We start from the raw sequence: 21,777 nt of genomic DNA, 5'->3' as shown, positions 1-21,777 counted from the left end.
TTCAAAGAGCTGCACAAAAGTGAACGTTCGTGACACTGGTGGTTTCACATGAAAAATGATCAGCAGTTAATTAAACACATAATAAATATGCTTCTGAACACATGGCTAGAGCATGAGGCAATTAGTAAAGCAACTAGCCCAAGAGAGGTCAGAACTCCACCGAGGATCCCTTCACTTTGCCTTTGTTAAAGGTGAAGGAAGAGAAGTCCATATCCCTGTGTCGAGGTTTTTTTAGCCTAACAAACTACATAATGCATCCTATCAGTTAACGATTAGGAGCAAACTGAAGCTCACTTCCAGACCCAGGGCAGTTCAAATGGCAGCCACCCTACAATTTGTTTCTGGACAAGAAGAAAAGTGGCCCAAATCTAAGCTGAGTAAGCATGAGGAGCTCAGCGTGTTGAGCGGTTTCTGTTTTTTTCTTGTGCATCTTGAGTAATATCCTCAGAGATATGACTTTAAAAAAAAAACAACACACCACACATTTTTGGCAGCTAGGATTAAATGCTGAGCCAGCTCACAGGCTGCAACTTAGCCAAATGTGCCTATGTCACTAGGGACACTGAGTCTGGTAAGGAGACTAATAGAGATTTGCAAAATAATATTGCAGGTAGCCAGCAAAGCTGGGAGGCTGCCAACATTTTGGTGTTTGTTCTTGCTTGGTTAAGTTTCCCAAGCAGCTTTTGCTTAATCTGATTCACAGATAAGCAAATTCTCAGATAGCTGCATTGCAGCAACTGCCTCATGCTTTATGAAACACAAGTTTACTGTATTTTTTTTTTAAATCATACATGCGTGCAGCATTTGGAGAGCCAGCTATTTGTTCTTCAGAGCAGGCGTACCCCAGGGCACAGGGCCTCTCTGGCTGTAGGACTGATCTGAAGTGCAGTCTCCCCACTGTAAGTCTGAGGGAGGTGGCTCCCCCATCACTGGATGCAATCACAGTCCCAAAGAAAGGAAAAGGCAAACAAATTAATCCTGCAGTCCACAAAACAGTCTGGACTGTGCCAGACCAAAGGTAAATAGTCTCTGTGAATGGGGCTGGGTTCCCAAGCCCCTGAGCATCTGAGAAGCAGTACCCTGGGCACTAATGAAAAGCAAAGTAAAGTAAAGATGGTCCCTCTACCTCTCTGGAGAGTCCAGCTGGCAGAGACTCACCACCAGCTTTCTGTACAAGCAGCCCTAGCTCTACAGGTCACAGACCACTGTGTTCTAACTCCACTTCTATCTGAGTGCTACCCCCTAGTGGGCTTGTAGCCTCCCTTTTAAGGAGCCACTCCTCTCTAGGTGCCACAGGCCTCACAGTTGTGCTGGGGTGGGGCTGATTGTGTGCAGAGGAGCTTTTTAACTCCTCCCTGACCAGGGTGGGCACCTGCCCCACCACATACCCCACTATCTAAGATGGAACTTGGACCCCTCCCCCCCCCCGCCCCACAGCTGATCTGGATTCCCCCACTTCCCATGAAAAGAAGTCCAACATTGCTGTGTTTTGCTCCAGCATGATGTTCTACCCTAACATTATAGGATTGGAGAGCAACGTACCACTGTATAGCATGGGTGTTTGTCTCTTTCTTTTTTTGAGCTGCTGAAGGGAGATGTGGCCCCTAATGAGGGGGAAAGGGTTACCCAGCAAATAATGTCTAAGAGACTCACAGCCCATTTGATGGCTAGCGCCTCTTTTTCAGTCACAGAGTGGGCCTTCTCCCTGGGGAACAGCTTCATACTCAGGTACATGACTGGGTGCTCCTCACCATTCACCTCCTGTGAGAGTACAGCACCAAGGCCTACATCTGAGGCATCCATCTGTAAAATGAAGTCTTTTGAGAAATCCAGATTGAACAGGACTGGCTCTTGGTACAACCAGTTTTTCACAGTGTTGAAGTCCTTTTCACAGTTGTTGTTCCAGTGGATCTTCTTTGGACTCCCACCTTTTATTAGGTCTGTCGGAGGGGCCGCGATACTAGTGAAACCAGAGAGAAATTGCCTGCAATAGCCAGCTAGCCCAAGGAAGTGTCTTATCTGCTTCTTTGTCTGAGTAATGAGACATACTACCAATGCCAGCACGCTATCTAGCAGCCTAAATTAAATTGACCTCTTCCTGCATTATAACCCAGATAAAATAAATAACTTCTTTATTTGCTAGTTTCCATTTGGCCAGATTGGCTGTGAGACCTGCTTCAGGCAAGGACTGGAGAACAGCCCCAGGTGGTTGCAGTATATAACGTCATCCAAATATGCAGCAGCATATTGCTGATGAGGCCTGAGTATCTTGTCCACTAAACGTTGAAATATTGCGGCTTCTCTGTGTAAGCCAAAGAGCATTGTCTGGAAGTGGAAGAGCCTGAAGAGTGTTGAGAAGGCTGTTTTTTCTTGCAATGTGGGTTACAAGGGGATGTGCCAATACCCTTTTGTAAGCTCTAAAGTTCTGGCAGGCCCTACCTGTTCCAAAAGTTTGTCTACTTGTGGCATTGGGTATCCATCAAAAGTCAAAATCACATTAACTTTTCAGAAGTCTATGCAGAAGTGTGTTGAAACTTCAAGTTTTGGGACAAGCATGATGGGACTTGGCCAGTCACTTTGGAACTCCTCGACTACCCTTGATCCAGTGTAGCCTGCATCTGCTCCTGAGCAGTCTCCCACATCTTCTGTGATAAGGGCCAAGGGGTCTCTCTATGTCACTGACCCAGGACTGTCTCGATGTGGCAGTGTATCAGCTGGGCCTGACCTGGTGCAGAGGAAACTACATTGGAGAAGGCCTCAATAAGGGGTAAAACCTGGGCTCTTTGCTCAGACAGGAGTTCGGCACTTATCTGCACCTGTGCTGGCCTTGGGGAAATGGGTACCTGGAGCCCCAGCTCTGGCTCTGGCAGGTAAGAGTTATTAACATCCCCTCTCTGATTTTCCAATGCTTAAGCAGGTTCCCATGTTAGAGCCTAGGTTCTTTCTGCCTCCCAGGTAGGTGGATCTTGTAGTCCATGAGGCCAACCTGACAAACCCCTTCAAAAGGTCCTTGTCATCTGACTAGCAACTCGGGTTTTGTGCTGGCAAGCAATCATTGTATCCCTGAGTTGGAAAGGCTGTAAACATTCACCTGGCTGTATGGTTGTTCTTGTGCCTGGTGGGCTCTCAACAGATTTTCAAGAGCAAAAGCTCCTGGCTTCTTGCGGCGCTCCTGAGTTAGATAACATTCCTGGCTATGTTGGATACCTTGAGTCCTGCTCTTGCAGCCCTTCCATAGTGGGGCTAATATTCCTTGAGGCTGTCCCCCAAATAATAGTTCAAAGGGGGATAATCCAATGGAAGCTTGTGCTGTCTCCTTTATAGCAAACAAAAGAGGAGAAAGTAGCTGGTCCCAATACTTGGGACAAGAAGAGCCTATTTGTTTTTTTAACATCTCTTTCATGGTTTTGTTGAATCTCTCAACTAACCGTCCAGCTGTGGATGACATATGGAGGTTTTTAGCAATTTGATTTTCAATAGGGAGCATAGCTCCTGCATCACCTGGGATGTAAAGTTGGTTCTGTACCCCACCAGTATTTTTCAGGGGATCCCTACTGGAGATAAGAGTTCCACAAGTTCTGGGGTGACTGCTGTCATTTTGTAGAGTGCAGTGGGGTGGCCTCTGGGTACTGTGTGGCATAGCCTACAATCACAAGACTGTATTGGTATCCCACCACACTTTTCTCCAGGGGATCCACCATATCCATCCCAATTGGTTCTAAGGGAGTTTCCATTCGGGGAAGTGGCACTGAGGGAGCCCTGGGGTGGTTAATTGGCACTCAGGACAAGAGGCACATTATTCTTCTGACCTCCCGGGGGAAGCTCAGCCAGTCAGAATGAGCCAACGCTTGGGACAAGCTATTCTCCCAGTCTAAGTACCCAGCACAAGGGATGTCATGTGCTAGCTGGTATATCCAGGGTACCAGTAATTGATGCAGTATAGGCATTCTCTCAGGAGTATAAAGTGGGACACGGTCTCACGTGTTGGGGTTGTATCACCTCATCATTCCCAGCAGCAATTTAATCGTAGGCCCAGCTCACCTTTTGTTCGTGGACAAAATCTGTCATGAGTCAGAGCTTCTAAACCTGGCAATGGCAATTCCCCAGTGACCAATCCTATCTGTGACCTGGATGGTTGTCCCGGGGACCTCAAACTCCACTCAAAGGGGTTCCCTAGTTCTCTTAACCTGGCTAGCCCCTCCAGTCTCAGGCCTGCCTCAGGCACTGGGACTGGGTCAGCGGCCCTGGTCTCCAGTTTTCCTACTCACAGATAATCTCCCAAAATTAACACCCCTTCCGACCAATAATAAGAAGATAGCCAATATGGAGGACAGAGCTACCAGGAGGGCAGTTAAATGTAGTCATCTGCTATGGTGGGCCTTCACATCCCCATGAGTGCCCTGGAGGAAGATTGTCTCACCTGGAGTTCTTTCTGCCTGACCAAGGGAGTCTGCACCAAGGTCTGACTACATCCAACAGACCTGGCGCTTTCACCCCATTGGTCCATATGGGGACTATTATTTTGGGGAGTCCTTTCTTCTGAGCTGTGCTTTCGCTTGTCCACACTTTGGCATACTTGCATTTCATAAGGGAGCATTCTCTTCAGATGTGTCCTGGTTGCCCACACGAGAAACAGGTCACCATGTTATGGTCTGGGCCCATTCTCTCATCTGAGGATTGCATTGCCTGTGGGAGGGGTCTGGCATCTAAGTCCATATTACCCCCTCTTGGTAGTACGGCTGGGGGCCAACCGCTCTGGCTAGAATCATAGAATCATAGAATATCAGGGTTGGAAGGGACCTCAGAAGGTCATCTAGTCCAACCCCCTGCTCAAAGCAGGACCAATCCCCGACTAAATCATCCCAGCCAGGACTTTGTCAAGCCTGACCTTAAAAACCTCTAAGGAAGGAGATTCCACCACCTCCCTAGATAACCCATTCAGTGCTTCACCACCATCCTAGTGAAATAGTGTTTCCTAATATCCAACCTAAACCTCCTCCACTGCAACTTGAGACCATTACTCCTTGTTCTGTCATCTCCCCCCACTGAGAACAGCCTAGATCCATCCTCTTAGGAACCCCCTTTCAAGAACTTGAAAGCAGCTATCAAATCCCCCCTCATTCTTCTCTTCTGCAGACAAAATAATCCCAGTTCCTTCAGCCTCTCCTCATAAATCATGTGCTCCAGCCCCCTAATAATTTTTATTGCCCTCCGCTGGACTCTTTCCAATTTTTCCACATCCTTCTTGTAATGTGGGGCCCAAAACTGGACACACTACTCCAGATGAGGCCTCACCAATGCCAAAACGTTAGGTTTCATCTGGGCCCTTCCCAGGCTGTAGCTGTGACTTGCCCAGAGCCAGGGTGGTTATCCTAATTGCCAGGAGGCTGAAGACGAGGTACTTGTCCCTGACCAGCAGAGGGTGTTCTCCCCTGACTGGGCTTCACATCAGGCCAGGTCAGCATCTGCACTCCAGGTTTTCCGCTTCCCACTGTGTTTTGCCCAGCACAAATACATTCTGTGTTTAGCAAAGATGCCAAAAGACCGGGAAAGGCACACTGATATACATCTAAACAAGCTACATGCCCTAGTACTGCCTGGCTTGCATGAGGAAAATGTGACTAGCACAATCAGCTATGCAGCGCTCACATCTGCTAATCTCTTCCCGCTCAAGTAATCATTTTCATTCACGGAAAGATCTGACTTATACTATTTTTGGTACTGACCAAAGCAGAGCAAATCACTTTAAGCGTTAACCTTCACCACATGGAATCTTTAAGGAAATGCCAGCTCCCTGTATCCCCAACTCAGAGTTCATATTGATTTAAAGACCGAGCGTCTGGGGTGAGTTGGAATTGTTTAGGTAAGTCGGAAAGGTAGCAGATGGACAGAAAAAATGTGCTTATGGCTACAGCAGTAACCACATCTGGTGAAGCTTGAAGCTTCGCGACATTTCCAGAGCTTAAACCGTGCAGTTTGCTTGACCACAGCTGCTTGCACTGCTGTTTTGTGACAAAAAAATAAAACCCACATTTTTACTTCACAGTGGAAAATACCAGATTAAAGAGCATTCTCTCTGTAAAGTGTGCACAGCACATACCGGGCCGGATTCTAACCTCACCTCTACCCATGGAACTCTCCTGACTTCAGCAGAGCTACTCTGGATTCGAACCAGTGTAAGGCTCCAATTCAATGAGGCAGTTATAAATAGGCAGGTGCGTAAGTGTTCCGCTGAATCATTGTCTAAGTGAGGGAAGGATCCGGCCCATTGGGTTCGAGTGTTCTCAGTTTTTTTTAGGTAGCATCCGTGCTGCCCAGCACGATTCTGTGAGGAGAGATAGGCAGGAAATTAGGCTCTATGCAAAAATTAGAGGATAGTAGTAAGTGCCTTCCTTAGCAACTCAGGTATGGCTACACTGCACTCAAACGCCTGTGGCTGGCCCATGTCAGCTGACTCGGGCTTGTGGGGCTCTGGCTTTGAGGCTATAAAATTGCAGTTTAGACATCTGGACTCAGGCTGGAGCCTGGAGACTGGGCTCTGGGAGCCTCCCGCCCCTGGGGTCCCAGCACCAGACTCGAGCCTGAGCCTGAATGTCTACACTGCAATTTTATAGCCCCACAGCCCCAGCCTTATGAGCCAGTCAGCTGATATGGGCCAGCCACTCAGCATGTGTTACAGCATTGTTGCCTGTCTCTCTCACTGGCCAGTAGATTTTCCAACCATCTTTGCATGGTCTATGTGTCCCCGAGTACTACGGGGTGGTTTAATAGTGCAAAAGTTGAGCTTAAACTACCTACCCTCCCTCCTGAGGTTTCAACCCTGAAAGTTGCAACTTGGCACAGCTGTCAGAGGAAGATGCAATCTACAGGGTATGAATGTAGGGTCTGGATAGGGTTTGATGGACAAAGTCTTGATTCTCCTGTCTAAAAAATAAATGCCACATGGTTTTTCCCCTGTGTCTTTAATCAAACTTTCTTCTCCTCAGACTTGTACAGCATGCTATGTAACACTTGGTTGTTGCTCTCCACCCCAGAGGTGGCTGCATGTAAACAGTGCTGTGTTCATATGTTCATGGAGTGCTTTGGGAGCCTGCAGGATGGAAAGTGCTCTATAAATGCACATCATTAATCTTACAGAATCAGGCCCTTAATCTATTTTTGTCTACAGACACCTCTGTTTTAAAAGGCTATTAACTCAAAGATCTCTTACTACTTTTGTCTTTATTTCAAAGTCTATAAAATTACTTCACTAGCTTATAAAAACCACAGTTTCCTATGACTTCATGAAAAGTTAGGTAGTAAAAGCAGCTTCCTGTTCAGAGTCACAGTGTATTTCTGCTTTTGCTGAAATTTCAGCTCTGAGAGGGGCTAAATCTGTACTTTAGACTACTACTGCACATTCCCTCACTCTCTCTCTATCCCATTCATTCATACAGGTGCTCAAAGCTCTGGGAGACTGAAGACACTTTGATCCTCCTTGCTCTGGAGCTAGACTCCTGAACCAGGCCTGCAGAATTCACAAGAACATAAGAACGTCCATACTGGGTCAGACCCATGGTCCATCTAGCCCAGTATCCTGTCTTCCGATAATGGCCAGTGCCAGATGCTTCAGAGGGAATGAACAGAACAGGGCAATTATTGCGTGATCCATCCCGTCATCCAGTCCTAGCTTCTGGCAAAGCGCACTGAAGTCAATGGGAGTCATTCCACTAACTTTCATGGGCTTCCTGCCACGCCCTATAGGTTCCAGTAGCACAGCAGCTAGTCTAGTTCTTCCTCACCAGCATTCTAAGGGAGTTAGTAGGCTTTGGTTTGGCAAATCCAACATATTAAGTCCCCCAATTACCAATTGTGCCTCAAATTTTAGTAGCCATGTTCTCATATGTCCAGCTGCGTTAAAAGGCAATTCAGACATCAGCGGCTGAACATTTTTTGCGTGTTAAAATACATGATAAAGGAGGCTCAAATCCCTTCCAAACCAAACATATTGGCCAAAAACTACCCAGGAAGGAAAACACTGATTGTTGTCCAACACACTCCTCACCCCTCCATCTTGCAGGAAAGAAGTTGAGAAAACAAACAGAGGTGTCTTGATCTCATCACCTTTACATTAAACCTCTTTGTGAAGGGGTGTCTACATGCCACAAGGCCTGAATGGACATCAGACGGGTCGAGGGCTATTCCCCAGCTGTGGCCACAAGGAGGCGCCACAGCAGTGAGTACGGAGCTCCCTGTCAAATTGCAGGCAGACGATCACCCCAATACAAGTGGAGTGGGAGAGGCTGTAGTAGAGAAGAAGCGAAGGGACAATGGAGCTGCTGTGTGCTTTGCTGAAGGCAAGTGCGCCCTCCCCAAGTGGACCCCAGAGTTACTGCTCTCGCTGAAGGCGGCCAATAAACAGCAGAGCGGGATCCAGACTGTACTCAGACAGGTCGTGGAAAAGCAGCAGAGACAATGGGAGGCACAGGTGTACTTACAGGGTTAGTCGGTGAAGTTGGCAGAGGAGCAGGAATATTTATTCAGGATCCTGCAGGACATGAGCAGGGGCCTTAAGGGTCAGGAGTGGAAAGGAAGTTCTGGGGCCAGGAGGCCAGAAGTTCAGCCAAGGCAATGTTACGCCTTAGAAGAGAGTGCCCCTGCCGGTACAGAAATAAGAAGTCCTACCCTAAAGGAGGGAATGCAGGAAAATCCAGGGCATCCAACCTGTTGAGATAGCAGGGGCCGGGGGGATGGCCAGCATCTGTTTTTCCTGTGGGGAGCGAGGACATGTGAAGGGGCATTGCCATTACAAACAATAGAACTGTAGCTCAGGGAAAGGCAGGATCCCAACTAAGAACCCGAAGAAAAGATTAGTGGACCACAGCATGGGCACGGCTGCAGTAGAGAAGGGGGTTGTGAAGACAGAGGGGGAGAAGAAACTGAAAGACAGAGTCCCTTACAGATAAAGTTAAAGGATACAGGGACAAAGATGGAGGGAAACCAAAATACAGTGGGAACTCAGACCCTTAGAGAAAGGTGTGGGGAGAGTCTGTGGAGCAAGGGCAAAAGCTACCAGAGAAGTTAGTACCTGCAGAGCAAGCCTTGGAAGTGGCATCACAAGACTTAGAATTCTAGATAGAAAAGTTTCAGGATACCGTGGAGGAGAAGAGTGGACTGCTTTTCTCATGGTAGGTGACCTGGAGCAGGAGCGAGATGACCTGGGGGCCAGCTTTGGCAACTCCAGGGGAGAAAGAAAAGGAGTACTTGTGGCACCTTAGAGACTAACCAATTTACGAAAGCTTATGCTCAAATAAATTGGTTAGTCTCTAAGGTGCCACAAGTACTCCTTTTCTTTTTGCGAATACAGACTAACACGGCTGTTACTCTGAATCCAGGGGAGAAGGCATCCTTACCCCGAAGGTATGTCATGGGGTGTCTACCCCACACAAGACCCGAGTGGGCATCAGGCTGGTCGAGAGCTATTCCCCAGACATGACCACAAGGAGGTGCCACAGCGGTGGGAATGAACACCTGATACTCCCGCAGAAGTGAATTACTGGTGTGTTCTAAAATAGAGATTGAATTGCAGGTTAACAGAATCTCCACTATGGGTCTTGCTGATTAACTAGTGTATATGGCACCTGAGAATCTAATGGAAGGAACTGCTGCATGAAGGAGACTCTGCTTGTTCAAAGTATCATTTTAAACAACAATATTGCTTAGCACTCCTCATCTTCTAAGCTCTTTCTGAACTTGAATGAACCCTCACAATGCTCTTTGGATGTCGGTATCCCATTTTTATTTACATTTGGGACAAGGGAGGTACAAAGAGGCTAAGATCAAACAGCACCTAAATAAGGGGAACTGATTTTCAGAGGTATTTACTGTTGCTAAAAATCACCCCACTTATGTAGGGGTCTATTATTTATTTGTATTTCAGTACCATGAAAAGCTCTCCAATGTGCAGCATACAGGAGGACAAGGCCCCTTCCCCTTAAACCTGGGTGCCACAAAATGGCTGGAATCTGGCCACACCTGCTCTAAAGAGAAATCCCTCTGCATGTATAAAGCTGATAGAGACATCTCCTATATCAACCATCCCCCAGTCAGCCCCCAGTAAGCGGGTAGGGTGGGAGAAGGAGGAGGTGGATGGCATGCTGCAAATTCTCATCTGGAAAGTGGTCCTGTAGGGCCTTTTGTCAGCTATGGTAAGTTAAATTAGTGCCTAGGGGCAGGGGCCAGAGGTGCTGTGATTGCACAATCAGGGAGGAGAAACTGGCTTGCTCTAGTTCCTGCTCCTCCCTGCACCAAGAAGATCTTGGTCCAGGAGAGAATCTGGCCCTAACCATGGAATTAACTGTGAGTACCTAACTTTAGTTACCCAAGTTTGAAAATGTTGGCTTAAATGACTTCTCCAATATCAGATAGGGAGTTAGTGTCAGCGTTAGGATTAGAATTGATGAGTTCCTGGTTCTCAGACCAATGCTCAGACCATACCCCTCTCCCTGAAACCTCTATTGTAGTACCTGTTTCATTTGTTTTAACATGTCTCTGGATTGATTGCTTCCAATAACCCTGAAGCTCACTCCTTTACATGCATATATTTTCTTTTTCCATTGTCTGTGTTCTTGGTTTTGGTCCATGAGCATTCAAAAGGCAAATCTATGTCTTTGCATTGGCTCCTTCAGCATCTTAAAAACTTCAGGCATATTGGATCTTAACTGTATTTTCTCAATGGATTGACCTCTGAGTGTCCTAATTATTCCTGTCTCAGTCCTTCCTCTGGACCTGTGCTAGTTCTTCAGTGTCCTTTTTCCTGGTGCCCCACGTTGGGTACAGCATACTAACTCTGATCTAAACATCCCTGAAAATAATAGAATCATTACTGCTGACTTGGGGCAATTTCTTTTTTGACTGCAACACTAACTTGCACTAGGGATTTCACGGAAGTGACTCCTAATTGCCCAAGGTGGCTTAGAGAATTCTTGCTAAATATATATTTTCTCCTAAATCTCATGACAATATTTTATATTTCCACAGTACCAGTCATCCATCAAGGCTCACAAAGTGCTACACAAACAAACACACACACCTCCCTACATGAAGGTGATATCTACATGATAAATTGTGGAATTGTGATAAACTACATACATCATGCACCTTTGATGACCTCACTTACATTCTCCCCACTGATCCATCTGCACCAGGATTTAGTTTAACATTCCAAATCCCAGAGCAGGTTCAAAGAGCTGCCTTTTCTTTTTAACTAGCCGGCCAGAGAAATAGTTCCTCCTGCCCCCCACATCCAGAATTCCTCCTCTCTCCACTTCCAAAATTACATTGGTCCAAAGTAGGGCTGTCAAACAATTAAATAAAAATCACAATTAATTGTGAGATTAAAAATATAGTCATGATTAATTGCAGTTTTAATTGCACTATTAAACAATAGCCGAATACCAATTATTATTTGAATTATTTATTATAAATACTGTGGATGTTTTTCTACAATTTTCAAATAGATTGATTTCAATTACAACACAGAATACAACGTGTATAGTGCTCACTTATTTTTGATTACAAATATTTGCACTGTAAAAAAGATCAAAGAAATAGTGGTTTTCAGTTCACCTCATACAGGTACTGTAGCGCAATCTCTTTATCGTGAAAGTGCCATTTACAAATATAGATTTTTTTTAACATAACTGCACTCAAAAACAAAACAATGTAAAACTTTAGAGCCTACAAGTCCACTCAGTCCTACTTCTTGTTCAGCCAATCACTAAGACAAACAAGTTTGTTTACATTTACGGGAGATACTGCTGCCTGCTTCTTATTTACAAGGTTACCTGAAAGCAGGACCAGCTCTAGACACCAGCAAAGCAAGCACATGATTGGGGCAGCACAATTCCAGGGGCGGCATTCCCACCAGCCTTTTTTTGTTGTTGTTGCTTGGGCAGTTGCGCTCTCGGAGTGGCAAATTTTTTGCTTGAGGTGGCAAAAAACCTAGAGCCGGCCCTGCCTGAAAGTGAGAACAGGTGGGTTCTGCTTGATAACGATCCAAAGCAGTGCGGAGTGACACACCTTCATTTGCATCATCTGAGTTAGATGCCACCAACAGAAGGCAGATTTTCTTTTTTTGGTGCTTCGGGTTCTGTAGTTTCTGCATTGGAGCCTTGCTCTTTTAATACTTCTGACAGCATATTCCACACCTTGTCCCTCTCAGCTTTTGGAAGACACTTCAGATTTGTAAACCTTGGGTCAAGTGCTGTGGCTATCTTTAGAAATCTTATATTGGTACCTTCTTTGCGTTTTGTCAAATCTGCAGTGAAAGTGTTCTTAAATTGAACAACATATGCTGGGTTATTATCCGAGACTGCCATAACATGAAATAGGTGGCAGAATGCAGGTAAAACCATGGAGCAGGAGACATACCATTCTCCCCCAAGGAGTTCAATCGCAAACTTACTTAATGCATTATTTTTTTAATGAGCATCATCAGCATGGAAGTATGTCCTCTGGAATGGTGGTCGAAACATGAAAGGGCATTCGAATGTTTTGTATATCTGGCACATAAATATCTTGCAACACTGGCTATAACAGTGCCGTGAAAACACCTGTTCAGGACTGCAATTAATCGCGACTATGTTTTTAAATCTAGTTAATTTGTTTTGCGCTAATTGCATGAGTTAACTGCGATTAATTGACTGCCCTAGTCCAAAGCTGAGATTGGACAATATTTAGTTTTAGTTTCAGGTTCAGGTCCAATAACTCACTATTCTCTAGAAATCTAAATGGGAAATGCTGTGCCATTGGAAAGTGGACATTCCCCACTTTCCAATGGGTAGTCTTCAGATATTAAGACCTTAAAAGAGAGACATCTTGATGTATATATTTCAGGTAATTTTTAAGAGATCTTTATGGCTCCCTCAACATCTTTATGATTGGATTCTGGGAAACTAAGCCACCTGGCTTTACTAGTCGAGGGACACAAACAAAGTTTCTATATAATAGGTAAAAACTATATAAAATAGATTTTCTGTAAAATACCTGGCATGTATCAACACAAAATGCACAACGGCATGATGAATAATGCACACTGAAGAATAATGCCACCATCTGAAACTCATGCTGATTAAAGCTTTATCTCACACTACACCACTAAAGATTCCACATGCATGTAATATCAGTATACGTACACACACAGACCCACATTATTTCACCCACCATTGCCTGACTTCTGGATGGAGCACAAAAACTGTTAAACAGCACCCAGCAATTTAGGCCAGGAAGTGAAGAATGCTATATTTAGTTAATTCGGCAGTGGAAATTTCGATAAGCAGAATGTAATTAGTTGAACTAGAATGTGCACAGGAAGCTTAGGTTAATGCCCCCCAATTTTGTGAACAGAAATACTGGGCCCTCAGGAGCCACGCAGTGGCCATTAGGAGCTCAGTTCTGTTCATCTTCTCAAAGACAGACCATCTAGTCTCACAGGGTCCCCTAGTTAGTACCATGCTGAGGCATCACTTCAACACTGAGTCAGAGGCAGGACTCCCTCCAGCATCACTTCCCCAATACTGACCAGAGACAGCCCTGCTTAGCTTGTGATACCTGATAAGATCACAGGCTGCAGTGACACAGGTGCAGATATGCTTTGTGTTTATCTAAAATTAACTTCATGAGGCATTTCCTGTCCAAACTCTTAACCCATCCATGGCAGATTTATTTTGATATCATCTCTTCTTTCCATCTTTATAGCAATCTTCTAAGTTTGGTCTTACATACTAACACGTAAGTCTCGGTGGTGGTATTTTCTTTCCTATAAATCAGTGGTAGGCAACCTGCAGGAACGTGCTGGCCGCACGCGGCCCATCAGAGTAATCCACTGGCGGGCTGCAAGAGAGTTTATTTACATTGACTGTCTGCAGGCACAGCCGCCCGCAGCTCCCTGTGGCCGCAGTTCTCTGTTCCCAGCCAATGGGAGCTGCGGGAAGTGGCAGCCAGCATGTCCCTGCAGGTTGCCCACCACCGCTATGAGTCATTTACAGTCAGAATGGAAAACATTAATCTAGGCACTGCTTGCTTGCCCCCTTTCTCCACCATGACTTATAACATTTCACCATAGCAATTTATCTGTAACCATCAGACCAGTTCCTTCCTTCTCCATTCCGAGAAGATACATCGCATGTGGTAGTTGGATACTTGAGTACTAGCTTACTAAGTGGAACTTTGGGCCTGGTCCAAAGCTCACTGGAGTTAATAGGAATCTTTCCATGGACTTCAGTGAGCTTTGGATCAGGACCCTGGTGAATTGAGGACTGCTGAGGGTTTTTTAAAATGCATATTACTTCTGTTTTTTAGTGCTGGTGAGATGTGCCCTACTGATGGTCCTAGAGATATGATCTTTGTTTAATTACACAACACACACAGCCCAGGCAGCACCATTGCTGGCTTTTTCAGTCCTCCTTTGCAACGTGTCTCAACTTGACCTGATGAGACAATCCTTCTAAAAGTTATAGCTCAAACAGAAATTATGGCCTTGATGCAGAAATTACTGGGTGAGGTTCTTTGGCCTGTGTTATGCAGCAAGTCACATTAGAAGATCATAATGGTCCCTTCTGACCTTAAAATCTATGAAACTATGAAGGTAATTCAGTTTCCAGATCATTCAGTTCTTGGCCACATGGGTACAAAGTTAGTGCCGATTGTGATGGTGTGTTTTGTGCCAGGGCCAATTGTCACGAAGAAGTGGACTGAGACCATCAATTCATTTCACACAGAAAACTGAGTCACTGGAGAACTAAACTGGATGCAGATTGGTGACCCATAAGTGAAAACCTCCATAACTCATTCCAAGTCCCCATCCATCTATTTTCCAAAATGACGATTTAATATGCAAGTACTGCACGTTATGTTTCTCACTTAGCTCTTGTCTGCTCTCTTCATTATCTCCTCCAGAAATTTGCCAGATGTTGGAGTCAAAGCATGTAACTTTTTATGAAACCATGCTCCCTAGTTTTGATCAGCTCACATTTCTCCAGATGTTTTGTGATCTCATCACTTGTTAATTTTCCTAGGAACTTGCCTGACTCTAGGTCAGATTTACTGGTGTATAATTTCCTAGTTCCTCCTGTATCCCTTTCTTAAAGACTTTGATTAGGTTGGCTGCTATGCAGCTCCTAGCTACCCTTCTCCCCAGACATCTCTCTAAGGACCTATTAATCCAGTCTCTGGACCAGTAATCCCTTCAGCACCTCTCTCACATTTCTGGAAAAATGTCCATATTTACTGATTTAGATTACACAGGGCTGATTCTGATGCCATTTCTAGGGATTGATACTTTGTAAATTGCAAGTGCACTTGTGTGTGTTCCATATTCACACAGATACTGTAATTGTACACAGACGTTCTGCATATGACTGGCCTACTATGGATTTAGCCAGCCACCTGCGGACTCATATACTGCATTGGTATATGCAATTAAGAAGATTGTTTGGTCAATTGCATATGCATTTCTTTATGCACAGAATTTTAAAATCAGGTCCCTATCCTTCACCAGAAACTCGTCTTCCATCATATTAAAGTTGTTTTGAAAAATGTAAAATGCAGCTTTTTAATATTTTCCATAAACATTTTGTGATTTCTATGCTCTATTCCAGGGGTAGGCAACCTATGGCACGCGTGCCAAAGGCGGCACACGAGCTGATTTTCAGTGGCACTCACACTGCCCGGGTCCTGGCCACCAGTCCGGGGGGCTCCGCTGCCGGCCTGGGGTATTGTCTGCCGGCCCCCTGCCAGCCGGGGTTCCGTCCGCCGGCCCCGCTCAGCCCGCTGCCAGCCCCGGGTCACGGCCACCGGTCCCGGGGGCTCTGCTGCCGGCCTGGGGTTCCGGCCGCTGGCCCGGGGCTCTGCAGCCGCCCCCAGCTGTGGCCCTCTGGCCCCAGCCTGGGGCAGTGAGGGGTGCAGACAGGGCCAAAGGGGGCACAGCTCAGCATGGATCACATGGATTATTATTACTGGCACGCGAAACCTTGAATTAGAGTGAATAAATGAAGACTCGGCACTCCACTTCTGAAAGGTTGCCGACCCCTGCTCTATTCCATGTGGTTGTAATAGGAAATGAGTTGGGCACCACACATACAAGTTCTTAATTCTGTAGTGTGTCAGGCAAGAGGCCACAAATTATATATTATAAATATCACATTACAGGTCTTCAGGAATTGTGTGACAAATCGGAAGAGTTAGTGATACCAGGAATTTCCTAATATGGAAGTTACTGTCTACAAGTCGGGATTTATTGATAAGAAGGGGAGACTGTAAGTTGAAAAAAAAGTAAAATCAAATGTGTTCCTAATAAATCTAACCAATGCAAGTATCTGAACAAGATAGGGGAACACATTCACTTTGCATTATCCCTGAAAGCAGCTTTATTTCGCTCCAAATCACTGTTCTGTGATGTATTTACTTCCCCATGAAACTCTAAACTGAAAGCAAATCTTTCTGCTATGCAAACGTGGATCCTTTCAGCTGAGCTGAGAAAGAGATAAAGAGCCTAATACATCTCATTTCTTGATAGCTGGTACCTTAACTATCATGGATGCAGGAAATATCTATAAAGTGCATATTTATTCCTTTACAACAGCATCTAATAAGTTGCCCTCTTGGGTCTCCACTGATCATCTGAATAACCAGTCTATTTGCTTTGTATCTTCAAAAAGAAAAGGAGGACTTGTGGCACCTTAGAGACTAACCAATTTATTTGAGCATGAGCTTTCGTGAGCTACAGCTCACTTCATCGGATGCATACTGTGGAAACTGCAGAAGACATTATATAGACAGAGACCATGAAACAATACCTCCTCCCACCCCACTCTCCTGCTGGTAATAGCTTATCTAAAGTGATCATCAAGTTGGGCCATTTCCAGCACAAATCCAGGTTTTCTCACCCTCCGCCCCCCACACACAAACTCACTCTCCTGCTGGTAATAGCCCATCCAAAGTGACCACTCTCTTCACAATGTGTATGATAATCAAGGTGGGCCATTTCCTGCACAAATTCAGGTTCTCTCACCCCCTCACCCTCCTCCAAAAACCACACACACGAACTCACTCTCCTGCTGGTAATAGCCTATCCAAAGTGACCACTCTCCTTACAACGTGCATGAAAATCAAGGTGGGCCATTGCCAGCACAAATACAGGTTTTCTCACCCCCCCCCCACCTTTTTTCTCAAAAAACACACACACACAAACTCACTCTCCTGCTGGTAATAGCTTATCCAAAGTGACCACTCTCCCTACTTTGGATAAGCTATTACCAGCAGGAGAGTGAGTTTGGGGGGGGGGGGCGCGGAGGGTGAGAAAACCTGGATTTGTGCTGGAAATGGCCCAGCTTGATGATCACTTTAGATAAGCTATTACCAGCAAGAGAGTGGGGTGGGAGGAGGTATTGTTTCATGGTCTCTGTGTATATAATGTCTTCTGCAGTTTCCACAGTATGCATCCGATGAAGTGAGCTGTAGCTCACGAAAGCTCATGCTCAAATAAATTGGTTAGTCTCTAAGGTGCCACAAGTACTCCTTTTCTTTTTGCGAATACAGACTAACACGGCTGTTACTCTGAAACCTGGCTTTGTATCTTGTTACTGTGTAAACCTTGTCCTTTATTGTTTAGCATTAAGTTGAACAAAGTAATATGAAAAGTGAAATCTGGAACGGAAACAAACCTTGCTCATATCAATTGGGGAAACATTTTAATATTGCAAAGGCAAGATACCACGGTTAAAGAAAAGTCATTCAACCAGCTCTAAGGGCCAGAGTGTGGAGCCCTCGCTCACTTAGTGATCACTTCCCTACATGAATGAATCTACCAGTTTAAGTGGGAGTAAAAGTGTTCATCCATGTGAATAAAGGTTGCATAATCCAGCCTGAAGTATCTGGAGCCGGGATATACCCACAATGCTTAAAATCACGGCGATACTTCAAGAGCAGCGTTCCCCCAAACCTCCTCTCCACGTGTACACACATCTTTGTATCCCTTTGGCCGCAAGCCACTGTTGGTACATTAAGGGCAATTCCCCTGGCTTCTCGGGTCACACAATGGAACAAGGGTCTGCTGTTTGATAATGCAAACGTATTTGTAGCCCTTCCTTGGCTGTCCCGATCCCGATTCTTCTACCACCCCCATCACCGGGATATCCGGGAGCCTTTGGCGATGGGAAACAGTAAAGGAGTGTGTCAGCCTGATAAGAGGCCCGCACAATACCTGGGACGTTATGGGTTTCCCTTTGGGTAACCGGAGGGGGCAGCAGTTATGTCATTTCCCCCTGATTGTTTTGCATAGGAAACAGGAATGCCCAGCTTCAGCGGGGACTTTTCAACAGAGCGGATACTTGGGTGGCTGCCAATCGGCCCTTGAAATTGGACTTTTTCCATATCCGAAGACCAGCTTGCTTACCTCCTCTTCGGGCTTGATCCTGCCAGGCGCGGAGCAGGCTGCCGCCCGCCAGAAAAGCACCCGAGCGGGACCCTAACTTTCCCGTGCCTGGCGTCTCGCTGGGGTCGGGGGCCTGCGCAGGTGCTTACGGTTAAGCGTGCACGAAAATGCAAAGCTGGATCAGAGCCGGAGTGAGCGGCATGTGGCAGAATTGGGCCCTGATTCATTGTTTCAGCATTTGGGTGAACTCAGACCAAGTCTGCTGGAAGAGATGTGCCCTGTTGGCACGAGCACGGGACTCCCCGGTGCACACTTTTTACAGCGGCAGCTCACCCTCTTGCTTCCCTCCCCAAATACCTGCCTTTGCTCCGCACATCACTTCCTCGCGTTTCGTTTCCATAGGCACCCGGGCGCTCAAGGAAGGGCAGAGCGCCCGGGTGAACCCGGCTGACAGCTGCCCCAGCTGCCTCTGAATGGAGCCGAGAGCCCTTTGTCCAAAAAAACCCAAAAAAAGCAGCGAGCGAGGCAAAATTCGTGTTCAAAACTTGCAGTGGCCAAAGGTTCGAGACTTACCCTGCGAGACCCCAGGCCCCCTCCGCTTCGGCCGGTGTTTTCATCATTACAGCGAACGGTGCGAGACTTTCTCTTTCAGAATGGCGTTAGATCTCCTTTGTGCAGACAGCACTCCCTTCCCATCCCTGGGCGAAGCCGCCGCATCCTGAGGGTTTATTGCTGGGAAGCTGTTGCGGGAGGCGATTTAATACCAGTTTCTGCCTCAGTAGTACCAGGGGGACAGTGGACTAAGTACTGAAGTGAGAGAAAACCGCTTTTAGCCTCTCTTCTTTCTACTTCCTGTATTTATACGAACAGGGGATTTCAGGAAGAGGCAGTCCTTGGTGGTCAAGGGGGGGGGGGTGCGGTTAATAAAGCCATTTTTAGTAGTGAACTTTGGCTCAGACTATGAGGAAGAAGGGCCCGGAATTGTTAATCTCTGGCAAGGGGGGAATCAATTTTGCAAAGCGACAGGTATATCAGGGGCAGCAGAGCGCTTTGCAAAGGATTTGCTAAGGCAATGCAAGGGCGGTAAGTCTCCTTCTGCAAATTCCTAAAGCGGGTGTATTTGTATTGAGTGAGTAACTGGAACCAGATGGAGTCTGGAAACCTTTATGTTTACATAGGACCTGAGGGAAAGAGGCGCCTAGCACTGGAGAAGTACCGGTTTCAGAGTAGCAGCCGTGTTAGTCTGTATCCGCAAAAAGAAAAGGAGTACTTGTGGCACCTCAGAGACTAACCAATTTATTTGAGCAGAAGCTTTGGTGAGCTACAGCTCACTTCATCGGATGCATGCAGTGGAAAATACAGTGGGGAGATTTATATACAAGTAGAGCTTTTCAACCAGGTCCCCACTGCGTGCAAAGGGTAATGAAGGGATGTTGCTATTACAGTGAAGCTACTAAGAGAACTACTGTCCTTGACATAAAAGCTCTACTCCGAGAGGATATTTGACCTGGAATTACTCAAGTGGATTATTAACCCAGTTACAGTAGCCATGCTTGCTTACAGTATCTGAAGCACTGGAACTGTACTGAACACAGAAGGGCTGCGTGTGCACCTTAGGGACTGGCAGATATGCGGATATTCAGATCGGGCTGGTATTCCTGTTAGCAAATATTCCAGTTCGGGAAAATGTATAATGGAAATAATCGGGTTGAAATGGGAGCTATGCTGGGCAGGGAGCTGAGGGGAGCAGCAACATAAGAGACAGAGAGGAGCAAAGGTTACTTTTCCTCTCTTATCCTTGGGATGCATGTGCCAGGTCTTGAGGAGGTGGTCAGTGTAGGGACAGAGAAAAGCAACCAGGCTGTGCAGAGCAGGCCACAGCAGCAAATGGTAAGAACTAGCAGTCATTGGTGTCTTGGCATCAGGGCAACTGTTTAGGGTTCACTATAGAATATTGGCCCAGTTCTGCACCCTTTGAAGTCCCTAAGAGTTTTGACATTAAGTGCAATGACAGCAGAATCAGGCCTGGTGTGATTGGTAGAGTAATAGATTTTTTAAGGTCAGAGGGGACCATTTGGCCATCTCTTTTGACTTCTTTCGTAACACAAACCAAAGAACTTCACCCAGTAATTTCTGCATCAAGCCCATAAATTCTGTTTGAGTTATAGCATTTCTTTTAGAAAGATATCCAGTCTTGCCTTAAGACTTCGAGTGATGGAGAATCCACCACGTTTGTCGCTAAATTGTTCTAATGCTCCATTAAAACTTTTTACCTTATTTGTAATCTGAATTTGTCTAGCTTCAGCTTCTGGCCACTGGGTAGTTTATGTCTTTTTCTGCTAGATTACAGCACTGTTTGCTATCAGAAAACTCCTCCCTGTGCAGGTAATTGTAGACCATGATCAAGTCACCTCTTATAATTTTCTTGGATAAAACTAAACAAATTGAGCTTTGATAGTCCGACATTGGAAAGCATGTTTTCCAGACCTTTAATCAGTCATGTAGCCCTTTTCTGGGCCCTTTCCTTGATTGTGAAGGTTGGAGCAAAGCAGTTCAAGTTATATTCACAGGGGTATGAGTGAAACTTTGCCTCAGTTTTGTTTCACCAAGCTGGCACCATTCGAGTTTCACTTTGGGTTCTGGATTTGAACAAACTCATAAATGCATCGCAAAAAACTCCACCCAAACAGCTGGATTCTACCTGCCCACTGGCCAAACCCTGGAATGACCTTGGGCTTTTTCAGAATTCAGCCTCACTTTTCAGCAGCTGGAAGCTGAGTTTCATGTTCCATTCAATGACCAGGCTCCCAGAAGCCCTTGTTAAACTCTTCCACCAATGGGAAGGGGCTCAGATGTTTCCTGGCCTCTCACACAGTTCATAATCTTGCCTCACATGCCATACATAAAGGCTCAGAGAGACACTTTTGAAGAACAAATATATTTGCCCAAGGAAAGCAGTAGAACTCACCACGTGTCAGTAACATCCAGACATGTTTCTTAAGGGAGTGCAAACCGCAAGACTAGAACACCTTAAAAATGTTTTTAAAAACTGAAAAAAAATGTTTTGGCATTGTTTCTGTTTTACAGGATTTGAAATGGACCCATTGTTTGTTTTTCACAAACTTTCTGGTGACATTTTTAATCAAAAAAATATACATGGTTGTTAAGCAAGTGAAAATTTTGATACCCATTTTGAAAATGATTTTAATAAAAAGATCACCAAAAATAATAAAAAGGAGGAAAGGGTCTTTTATTTCAAAATATTTCATTTTTGGGAAAAAAAGGCCAATTTTTAATAACAATTTTTTTCAAAAATATCCAGATTAGAAGAATGGGACTTTCCTGCATTCAGATATTGATTTCTT

General features: G+C 45.5%; 1 protein-coding gene across 2 annotated transcripts in view; it reads right to left on the bottom strand.

Moving 5' to 3' along the window:
* Nucleotides 1–19,272, bottom strand: part of RIN3 (Ras and Rab interactor 3) — a 113,822-nt gene extending 94,550 nt beyond the window's left edge. Inside the window, exon 1 of one of the 2 annotated variants that reach the window (XM_037900852.2) lies at nt 18,986–19,272. In XM_037900852.2, the coding sequence (XP_037756780.1) occupies nt 18,986–19,032 (47 nt within the window). In that variant the 5' untranslated portion in view covers nt 19,033–19,272. Of the gene's footprint in view, nt 1–1,126; nt 1,257–18,985 lie in introns of those variants that run through there. The other variant, XM_043547987.1, reaches the window with a different exon arrangement.
* Nucleotides 19,273–21,777: the final 2,505 nt, after the last annotated feature.

The sequence above is a fragment of the Chelonia mydas genome, chromosome 6 (genome assembly GCF_015237465.2).
Source record: "Chelonia mydas isolate rCheMyd1 chromosome 6, rCheMyd1.pri.v2, whole genome shotgun sequence".
NCBI lineage: Eukaryota > Metazoa > Chordata > Testudines > Cheloniidae > Chelonia > Chelonia mydas.
This window is presented reverse-complemented; position numbering and strand designations above follow the sequence as displayed.